This window comes from Pelodiscus sinensis, chromosome 25 (assembly GCF_049634645.1).
Source record: "Pelodiscus sinensis isolate JC-2024 chromosome 25, ASM4963464v1, whole genome shotgun sequence".
NCBI lineage: Eukaryota > Metazoa > Chordata > Testudines > Trionychidae > Pelodiscus > Pelodiscus sinensis.
The window spans coordinates 18,954,887-18,966,121 of NC_134735.1; the positions used below are offsets into that span (position 1 = coordinate 18,954,887).

The following is an 11,235-nucleotide window of genomic DNA, read 5'->3' on the forward strand; positions in this document are numbered from 1 at the left end:
CGGACAGCAAACTCAAACCATCTCTGACCCTGGAGGAAAACCGTGAGATCCTTGATCTGTGTTTTAAAAGTGTATTTCCCCTTCCTCCCTTGGAGAAGATGAAAGAGGAAGGCAAGAAACTAGAGGATACTCTGCACATAGAGGTATATGACACCAATTCCCCTCTGGCAGACTCCACTGAGATCTCTGCCCAGCAAGCACTGGGTGATAGCAGCCACACATGGCCTCCCTGCGAAGTCATGGCTAACTTCACCTCCACCTCCTGCAGAAATTATCTGGTGTTGAGCCTCGCTCCTTCTCTTCTGGTTTCAGTTGATGTATGAGTGCTCCTTAGAAACCCTTAGTGAGCTAATGAAGATCCTGCTTGAGGAAGAACCAACCCCAGACTGGTTCCAGGAAATGTTTCATGTGAGTAGCCCATAGGACCAGGGTGATAATTGTTTCTTGTGTTATAGCAGGGATGATGCTCAAGCTTCTGTTGTGGAGGAATTTTCCGCAGCGGGTGAATTTTAGGGAGAAAGCATCAGTTTTTTCCTGAAGTAAGTGGGAATGTGTCCCATTGAAATCCATGGGAGCTGTTCCATTTTATGCCAGTGGTGGACTGAGATCTAGTTTTTCCAGTATAGTTAACACTACATGGACAGGAAAGAAAATCATCAGTGCAGTAACCAAATTCAAGAGGACCAGTGAGAACTGATCACCTCTTGTAAAAGGAATGAATTAGTATTGAGTTAAGCTCTGTGTATGGAAACTCATTCACCAAAGACTTCCTGCTCTTCAGACATAAACAGAATAGTTTGAAGAGCGGAGGGGAGGGGAGTTAGGTGCAACGTTGGTATGAAAATAAAGTTATAAAAGGAGCTGGGCTGGGGAGACTTCTCTGCTCCTCTCTGTCATTTGCCACTCAGCATGGGAGAAGCTGTCCAGGAAAGAGAACACAGCACCGGACCCCAAACTGCATGCAATGTGCTAGACAGCTGCCATCAGACAGTCTACAGAAGCCCTCACATACACAGAGCCAGACTCATCTCTCATGTAACTCCTTTGGCTTTGATGGAGTTACGTACACCAGAGGTGAATCTGGTCCCTGGGACTTGTATATACAAGGGTCTCTTTTTGGAGACATATAAATCTTTTGCTATATGGAAGTTAAATGCTTTGGAGAGGGATTTTAGTGACAATCAAACCTATTTAAAAGAAACGTTTGGGAGGGATTTTCTGGTACTAACTTTGTCCATTCTCCTGCTTTGCCAACAGCTACTAGAGACCTGGCTCAGTTCAGAGAAGGAGTGGGAGAGAGGAAGGGCCTTGCAGGCCAGTGTCTGGCTGCTAACTGCCTATCAGGAGATAGTTAATAGCACAGTGAGTATAGTTCTACTCTTCCTTGAGCTGACTTCCCCACTTAAATCAAATCTGACATTCAACGTGAATGCATGAGAAATTCTACTAGGCCTGCAGCTGGGGCCTCAAAGTGACTAAGATCCCTCTGCTTCCATAAGAGAAAGGTTTCCATAAGAGTGCTGTGACAGTACTCAGGCCAGACTGTAAGAAACAGGGCAGGCAGTTCCCCAGACGAGTGATTTTATAATTAGATTCACCAAACCAGTAAGAAAAGAGCTTCTACTCTGGTTAACAAAATACCAAACAATAGTACCCTTTAGGCATTCCAGACCTTGGTTCCCATCTAGACAACTAAGTCTAATATAATCACCAATCACAAAGGACTAGACACTTATCCTTAGGTTAATATGAATCACAGGTCTTCCCTAAATATCAGCCAATCCTTAATAACCGAATATCAGATTTGTTGTTAAAAGGAAAAAGAAGAGAGTTACAAATGGTTAAGTGATAGATATTTGTTAAAATGACTTTCACTTTTCATAGTTCAGGATCACAACCATGGTGGAATAAACGGCTGGCTTGTAAAAGTCTCTCTGGAATCATGCTAACCGGTCAACATCCAGAGTCAGTTTAGATGCAAAGGCTGTTAGTTTTTCCATGCATTTCCCAGACTATTCCAAATAATTATTTGGAAGATCTATGTCCTATGGCTTACACGTCCCCTGTTCAAAGTTTAAGCAGACTGGAGAGAGAAGATCAGTCCCATAACTTGTCTTTTATAGTTATTCTAGCCGGTTGGCAAGCCTCCTCACAGAAATTGTCGAAGCAGGATCTCTCCCTGAGAAAGAATAGGTCATGCAGATCTCCTGTCGTGCTTTGTTTTGAAGTTAATTTTCTATTTCCTATGCATACACTGGTAAATGGGTGATAGTCATTCACATAAGGTAATTAGCCGATCGTGGTCTTCCATTACAACACAGATAGTTAAGCTGAAGGCAATGTAAAAAATATTTTCTTGTACTGTCTTATATCTTTGATCTTAAGGTTAACTGAAGACAGTTGCATATCATTAAGGCAATTAAGACATGAAAAGGAATTGGAATCTACAAGCTAATTTGGTTATGTTAAACTTCTAGCAAGATATAAATACAGACAATAATACATAACATCTACCTTTCATATCTATTACCAAAATGCATGATGTTGGTGATCGCTAGTCTAGAACTTTTCTTTGGGTTCGTCTAGACTACAGGGTTTTGTCGACAGAAGTTTTGTCGACAGTATCTGTCGACAAAACTTCTGTCGACAAAGAGGGTCTGGACACATTCAGTTCTGTTGACAAAGCAAGCTGCTTTGTCAACAAAACCCTGTAGTCTAGACACAACCCTACATGCAATAACACCTTCTGTCGACAGAAATCTGTCGACAGAAGGTGTTATGCCTCGTAAAATGAGGTTTACCAGCGTCGACAAAACTGCTGAGTTCTGTCGACGTTATGTCGACAGAACTCAGCGGTAGTGTAGATGCAGGTATAGTTGTGTCGACAAAAGTCCACTTTTGTCGACAAAACTCAGTAGTCTAGACACACCCTTTGAAATAACATATAAGTGACTTGTCTTGATACAATTGCAGTGCCGCTTGTTAAGTTATTGTGGGTCACACATAGGTTGGCTGTGTCAGTGTCATAGATGCATACTTATACTCTCAGGCTGTTAAAGTTGAATTTCTATTTCTATTTAATCAGATAAGAACATAAAACATGAATGGCCATTCTGGATCCCCCAGACAAATGGTTCATGTATCCTGTCTTCTGACAGTGGTGGGTGTTATATGCATCAGAGGGAACAAACAGAACAAGGCAATTGTTGAGTGATCTCTCCCCTGTTGTCCAGTCCCAGCCCCAGGCAGTCAGAGATATAGGGACACCCATATCATGCATCTCTGATCATCTTATATGGCTCTATCATACCCCCCTGTAAGCATCTCTTTTCTAAGATGAATGGTCCCAGTCCTTTTAACTTCTCCTTGTATGAGTTGTCCCATATCCCATATCATTTTTGTTGCTTTTCTCTGAACTTTTTCCAATTATAACCTAACTTTATTTAAGTTGGAGGACTACAATTGCTTGCAGTATTCAAGGTGTGGGTGTACCATGGATTTGAAACAGTGGCATGATAAGAACATAAGAACATAAGAACATAAGAACGGCCGTACTGGGTCAGACCAAAGGTCCATCTAACCCAGTATCCTGTCTACCGACAGTGGCCAGCACCAGGTGCCCCAGAGAGGCTGGACCGAAGACAATGTTCAAGCGATTTGTCTCCTGCCATCCCTCTCCAGCCTCTGACAAACAGAGGCCAAGGACACCATTTTATCCCCTGGCTAATAGCCTTTCATGCACCTAGCCTCCATGAAATTATCTAGCTTCTCTTTAAACTCTATTATAGTCCTAGCCTTCACAGCCTGATCTGGCAAGGAGTTCCACAGGTTGACTACACGCTGTGTGAAGAAGAACTTTCTTTTATTAGTTTTAAACCTGCTACCCATTAATTTCATTTGGTGTCCTCTAGTTCTTCTATTTAGGGAACTAATAAATAACTTTTCTTTATCAGCCCTCTCCACACCACTCATGATTTTATAGACCTCTATCATATCCCCCCCCAGTCTCCTCTTTTCTAAACTGAAAAGTCCCAGTCGCTTTAACCTCTCCTCATATGGGACCCGTTCCAAACCCCTAATCAGTTTAGTTGCCCTTTTCTGAACCCTTTCAAAGGCCAAAATATCTTTTTTGAGGTGAAGAGACCACATCTGTACACAGTATTCAAGATGTGGGCGTACCATAGTTTTATACAGGGGTAGTAAGATATTCTGGGTCCTATTTTCTATCCCTTTCTTAATAATTCCCAGCATCCTATTTGCCTTTTTGACCGCCGCTGCACACTGCGTGGAAGTTTTCAGAGAACTGTCCACGATAACTCCAAGATCCCTTTCCTGATTTGTCGTAGCCAAATTAGCCCCCATCATACTGTACGTATAGTTGGGGTTATTTTTCCCGATGTGCATTACTTTACATTTATCCACATTAAATTTCATTTGCCATTTTGTTGCCCAATCACTCAGTTTGGTGAGATCTTTTTGGAGTCCCTCACAGTCTGCTTCTGTCTTGACTATCCTAAACAGTTTTGTATCATCTGCAAACTTTACTACCTCACTGCTTACCCCTTTCTCCAGAGCATTTATGAATAAGTTGAAAAGGATTGGTCCCAGGACTGACCCTTGGGGTACACCACTAGTTACCCCTCTCCAATCTGAAAATTTACCATTTATTCCTACCCTTTGTTTCCTGTCTTTTAACCAGTTCTCAATCCAAGAAAGGACCTTCCCTCTTATCCCATGGCCATGTAATTTACACAAGAGCCTTTGGTGAGGGACCTTGTCAAAGGCTTTCTGAAAATCCAAGTATACTATAACTACTGGATCCCCCTTGTCTGCATGTTTGTTAACCCCTTCAAAGAACTCTAACAGATTAGTAAGACAGGATTTCCTTTTACAGAAACCATGTTGACTTTTGTCCAATAAATTATGCTCTTCTACATGCTTCACAATTTTATTCTTTACTATTGTTTCAACTAATTTGCCCGGTACTGAAGTTAGACTTACCGGTCTGTAATTGTCAGGATCGCCTCTAGAGCCCTTTTTAAATATTGGTGTCACGTTAGCTACCTTCCAGTCATTAGGTACGGAAGCCGATTTAAAGGATAGGTTACAAACTACAGATAATAGTTCACCAATTTCCCATTTGAGTTCTTTTAGAACCCTTGGATGAATGCCATCCGGTCCCGGAGATTTGTTAACATTAAGTTTTTCTATTTGTTCCAAAACCTCCTCTAATGACACTTCAATCCGGGACAGTTCCTCAGATTCATCACCCACAAAGGACGGTGCAGATTCAGGAATCTCCCCAACGTCCTCAGCCGTGAAGACTGAAGCAAAGAAATCATTTAGTTTCTCCGCAATGGCTTTATAGTCCTTGATTGCTCCTTTTATAGCTCAATCATCTAAGGGACCCTCAGGTTTTTTAGCAGGCTTCCTGCTTCTAATGTACTTAAAAAAACATTTTGTTATTTCTTTTTGAGTTTTTGGCTAGCTGTTCCTCAAAATCTTTTTTTGCTTTTCTTATTACATTTTTACACTTGATTTGACAGTGTTTATGTTCCTTTCTATTTATCTCACTAGGATTGGACTTCCACTTCTGAAAAGATACCTTTTTGTCCCTCACTGCTTCTTTTACATGGTGGTTAAGCCACGGTGACTCTTTTTTAGGTCTCTTGCTATGTTTTTTAATTTGGGGTATACATTTAAGTTGGGCCCCTGTTATGGTGTCTTTAAAAAGTTTCCATGCAGCTTTCAGGGACTTTGCTCTAGTCACTGTGCCTTTTAATTTCTGTTTAACTAACCTCCTCATTTTTGGTGAAATTCCCCTTTTTGAAATTAAATGCCAGGGTGCTGGACTGCTGAGGTGTTCTTCCCACCACAGGAATGTTGAATGTTATTATATTATGGTCACTATTCCCAAGCGGTCCGGTAACGGTTATATCCTGGCCCTGATCCTGCACTCCACTCAGGACTAAATCAAGAATTGCCTCTCCCCTTGTGGGTTCCTGCACCAGCTGCTCCAAGAAGCAGTCATTTAAGCCATTGAGAAATTTTATCTCCGCTTCTCTTCCTGAGGTGACATGTATCCAGTCAATATGGGGCTAATTAAAGTCCCCCATTATTATAGAGTTCTTTATTTTGGTAGCCTCTCTAATCTCCCTCAGCATTTCAATGTCAGTATCGCTGTCCTGGTCAGGTGGTCGGTAATATATCCCTATTGCTAATTTATTATTATTTATCATATTATTATTCATCCGTTTTCCTAGTGGTTCCTAACATACCATTAGCATTTTTAACTGCAGCTGCGTGTTGAACAGATGTTTTTAGAGGACTATCCACAATGACTCTGAGATTTTTCTTGAGTGCTACAGCTAATTTAGACCCCATCAATTTGCATGTACAACAAGGATTATGTTTTCCAATGTGCCGTACCCAGGTACAGTAATGGAGTTCACAATAAGGAAGGCAAATAATGTCCAGTATAGCCGGAGAACTTTCATTCTTCATTCTTTTTTAATTAGCCTCAGGAAACTTTTGATCACTTTGGATATCTGATTGGGCTATTAGCACCATATACCTGTGCTTCAATTACCTCATCGCGTCAGTGGGTGGTTGACTGTATCAACTGTATTCTCAATATACAAGGTGAGGAGACCATGAGCAGGTGTAAGTAACTCTTCACTTTCTTTCATTGTTGTAATGACCATTTTTTCCATCTGTAATTCTTTCTGTCTTGTTAGCGACACTTATATAACAGAATGATTGGGGCCTTGTAAGTACATTGCTGGAAGAGAACTGCACAAATAATAAATAATCTGCAAATATTAGAGGGTGGGCAAAATATAGCACACAGGCCAGATCTGCCCTTCTCCCCAGAATTTCTGTCTGGAGCGCTCAGCTGATTAGCAAGCATGCCAGCAGCATGTGTTCAGCTGCCCCTCTCCGACCTTGCTCCATCCTATCTGCTGCTAGTGGTGTGTGGAGGGGAGGTGAGCAGGGAGGCGTGCAGAAGTCAGGGTGACCCCTTTGCCCCTGTCATCATCTCTGCAGAGCAGAGTTTGGGGAGAGGGACACATACAATAGTGCTGCTCCAGTCTGAAGTATGGTGAGTAACGGAGTGCCTATCTAAAGAGGCAGTGCACTGCTTCTAAGATTTCTCTGGCAGCCAGCATGTCCCTCTCTCTCTCTCTCTCTCTCTCTCTCTCTCTCTCACACACACACACACATTGTCTCACACACACTCTCTCCCCTGCCATATGCCCATATGTCCCCCCCTCTGCAGAGTGGGGTGGGGAGAGGGAGATGACAGAGCAGGACAGCTTTCCCTTAAAGAGACAGTTCATGATTTAGAAGTGAGCGAAGAGCCTGGGTTTCCTACCTAAGCTTTTGGTCAGCCCCATCTCTTTTACAATGAGAGTTCAGTAGAGGGATTCTCCTCCAAATCAGAACCTCAGAACAATCTACATGAGTTGTGCTTGACTAAGAGATTAGATTTAAATACTGAGAGCAGAGTGGCTACTGAAACCAGATATACAGAGAAAGATGCTCCACACAGAATACAGTGCCTGTTTAATCCTGTATGAATCACAATGAATCACATGCCATTACTGTTAACTTTCAGACATAGGGGCTACGTCTAGACTACATCCCTTTTTCGGAGGGATAAGGGATCTTTCGGGAAAGGCTTAATTTTCCACAAGATCAGCATCTAGACTGGCGCTTTTCTCCAGCAAAGCTCCGTGCCGAAAAAAGCTGCAGCCATTTTTATGCTAATGAAGTGGGGGAGATTTAAATCCCCACTTCATTAGCAATTGCGATACGTCTAATTTACATCCCTTTTCCGAAAAAGGGATATAGTCCACACATAGCCTGATGGTAAAATTCTAACTCCATTAAAGTCAACAAGAATTTCGTCATTGGCTTTAGTGGGGCCAAAATTTCACACACAGCTGGTAATAACATACCCCCATAGATCCGCCTGTATGATTATCTATGGATCAGAGGTTCAGTTTTATTACATGTTGCCATACTTTTTCTCCTTTTCTCTATCCTAGGTCAGTGCAGAAACCTGGGGTCAGCAGAGGAGGAGCTGAGATGTCTCCGTGAGGCACTAACAACTCCAGACCCTGAGGCTCTGTTTCAAGCATCTTGCAAAATGGCTAAGGTAACAGACACTAGGGGTGTGTCTAGACTACAGGGTTTTGTCGACAAAAGTGGACTTTTGTCGACAAAACTATACCTGCGTCCACACTGCCGCTGAGTTCTGTCAACATAACGTCGACAGAACTCAGCAGTTTTGTTGACGCTGGTAAACCTCATTTTACGAGGCATAACACCTTCTGTCGACAGAGTTCTGTCGACAGATGGTGTTATTGCCTGTAGGGTTGCGTCTAGACTACACTGCCATGTCGACAAAGCAGCTTGCTTTGTCGACAGAACTCAATGTAGTCTAGACGCTCTTTGTGGACAGAAGCCTGTAGTCTAGACGTACCCTAAGTGACTGTTCTAGTGGCTGTGCACCATTCATTTTCCCTTGTCCATCTATAAAAAGGGAAATAAGAACAACCCAGGAAACTACAGACCAGTTAGTTTAACTTCTGTGCCTGGGAAGATAATGGAGCAAGTAATTAAAGAAATCGTCTGTAAACACTTGGAAAGCGGCAAGGTGCTAGGGAACAGCCAGCCTGGATTTGTAAAGAACAAATCATGTCAAACCAATCTGATAGTTTTCTTTGATAGGATAACGAGTCTTGTGGATAAGGGAGAAGTGGTGGATATAGTATACCTAGACTTTAGTAAGGCATTTGATACAGTCTCGCATGATATTCTTATCAATAAACTAGGTATTTACAACTTAGATGGGGCTACTAAAAGGTGGGTGGATAACTGGCTGGATAACCATACTCAGAGAGTAGTTATTAATGGGTCACAATCCTGCTGGAAAGGCAAACAAGTGGGGTTCCACAGGGGTCTGTTTTGGGACCGGCTTTGTTCAATATCTTCATCAACAATTTAGATATTGGTATAGAAAGTACGCTTATTAAGTTTGCAGATGATACCAAGCTGGGAGGGGTTGCGACTAATCTGCAGGATAGGGTCATAATTCAAAATGACTTGGAGAAATGGTCTGAGGTAAATATGATGAAGTTTAAGACAAATGCCAAGTTCTCCACTTAGGAAGGAACAATCAGATTCATACATACAGAATGGGAAGCGACTGTCTGGGAAGGAGTACGGCAGAAAGGGATCTAGGGGTTATAGTGGACCACAAGTTGAATATGAGTCAGCAGTGTGATGCCGTTGCAAAGAAAGCAAACATGATTCTGGGATGCATTAACAGGGGTGTTGTGAGCAAGACATGAGAAGTCATTCTTCTGCTCTACTCTGCGCTGGTTAGGCCTCAATTGGAGTATTGTGTTCAGTTCTGAGCACCGCATTTCAAGAAAGATGTGGAGAAATTGTAGAGGGTCCAGAGAAGAGCAACGAGAATGATGAAAGGTCTAGAGAACATGACCTATGAGGGAAGGCTGAAGGAATTAGGTTTGTTTAGTTTAGAAAAGAGAAGATCGAGGGGGAACATGATAGCAGTTTTCAGATATCTAAAAGGGTGCCATAAGGAGGAGGGAGAAAACTTGTTCATCTTGGCCTATGGGGATAGAACAAGAAGCAATGGGCTTAAACTGCAGCAAGGGAGATTTAGATTGGACATTAGGAAAAAGTTCCTAATTGTCAGGGTAGTCAAACACTGGAATAAATTGCCCAGGGAGGTTGTGGAATCTCCGTCTCTGGAGATATTTAAGAGTAGGTTAAATAAATGTCTATCAGGGATGGTCTAGACAGTATTTGGTCCTGCCATGAGGGCAGGGGATTGGACTCGATGACCTCTCAAGGTCCCTTCCAGTCCTAGTATTCTATGTTTCCATGATTGTTTTATGCTTTCGTGATGTCTTTCCACACTTGGAGCGAGCTATGGGAGTGAGGCATTCATGTGTAATCAGTAACATGCTTTTCATAGGTATATGCTATGAATGCCATGTAAAAACAGATTCCAGACAGTTGCATGAACATGCCCATGCATGTGCGTGCGCACATCCATCCATCCATCCATCCATCCATCCAGGGGGAAAATATGTGAGCGGGACATCAAGCTGAGAAACCAGTCTTGTCACCTTGTGTGTTTACCTGAACCTATATTTGTGTGCATGCATCTCTTTGCATATTTTTATATTTTGTGAAAAGATGTCATGTACATCATAGAATATAAACTGGAAATTTACATCCTGTTTGTCCCATACAATGTTGTGCTAACTGTACAACCTAAGATCTAACCTGATATTATTAGTGTAGAATAGAGATGTGGTAGCTAGAAAGATTACAGAGAAAATTTTAATTGCAACTGCCTTGCCAGATATGAGCCCAATTAGCAATTTGCTGATGAATACATTATTTTCCTATACAGCTCTTAGGCCTCCTTTCTTAAAAGTACTGGAGCCGACTATCATTGCAATCTTTCCTGGTTTTGATCTGTCCACAGGTGGTTAGTAAGTACTTTCCCTCTGACCAAGCCACAGATTTTATTGAGGCCATACTGGATGGTATGCTGTCTGCTAGTCCCTCCTGTGCCACAGCAGCCGGTCTGTGGATGAAGATTATCCTGAAGGAGTGTGGAGGTGCCATGCTGGATGAGGTAAAATAGAAGCTGGAGAGGTTTTTCTGGCTAACCTGCAGGCTTTCAGGTCTTTGCCATCATTTGCAGTGAACACAAGTCTTGCTGTTTCTCCCCCTGGGATTGGAAGTTAATTCCATCTGTGTTCCTATCCTGAGTCAGGCAATGGGGGAATCAACAGCAGAAGACAGAGATAATCTAACGGTACATCTGCACTAGCTCGTTAGTTCGAGCTAGGTAGGGTAATGAGGGCAAGCGGAGTTGCAAATGAAGCCCGAGATTTAAATATCCCGGGCTTCATTTGCATGTTCCCTGGCGCCACCATTTTTAAATCCCCCTTAGTCCGAACTCTGTGCCCGCGGCTACATGCGGCATGGACTAGGTAGTTCAAATTAAAGATCCTAATTCGAACTACCGTTACTCCTCATGGAATTAGGATCTTTAATTAGAACTACCTACTCCGTGCCGCATGTAGCCGCGGGCACGGTGTTCGGATTAAGGGGGATTTTAAAATGGCAGCACCCAGGAACATGCAAATGAAGCCCAGGATATTTAAATCCTGGGCTTCATTT

The 11,235-nt window shown here is 42.5% G+C and overlaps 1 protein-coding gene across 1 annotated transcript; it reads left to right on the plus strand.

The window, feature by feature from the left end:
- Positions 1-315: 315 nt before the first annotated feature.
- Positions 316-10,693, plus strand: LOC142819879 (maestro heat-like repeat-containing protein family member 2B). The gene is made up of 5 exons (XM_075908525.1): positions 316-408; positions 1,258-1,362; positions 6,519-6,642; positions 8,052-8,161; positions 10,532-10,693. Exons 1-5 carry the CDS (start codon positions 316-318, stop codon positions 10,691-10,693), a joined length of 594 nt encoding a protein of 197 aa, XP_075764640.1.
- Positions 10,694-11,235: the final 542 nt, after the last annotated feature.

Excerpts from the sequence above, each read along its gene's own strand:
- LOC142819879 (XM_075908525.1), top strand. The coding sequence starts at position 316 with ATGTATGAGTGCTCCTTAGAAACCCTTAGTGAGCTAATGAAGATCCTG. Across the intron at positions 409-1,257 it reads GGTTCCAGGAAATGTTTCAT|CTACTAGAGACCTGGCTCAG; the intron begins GTGAGTAGCCCA and ends CTTTGCCAACAG. Across the intron at positions 8,162-10,531 it reads CATCTTGCAAAATGGCTAAG|GTGGTTAGTAAGTACTTTCC; the intron begins GTAACAGACACT and ends ATCTGTCCACAG.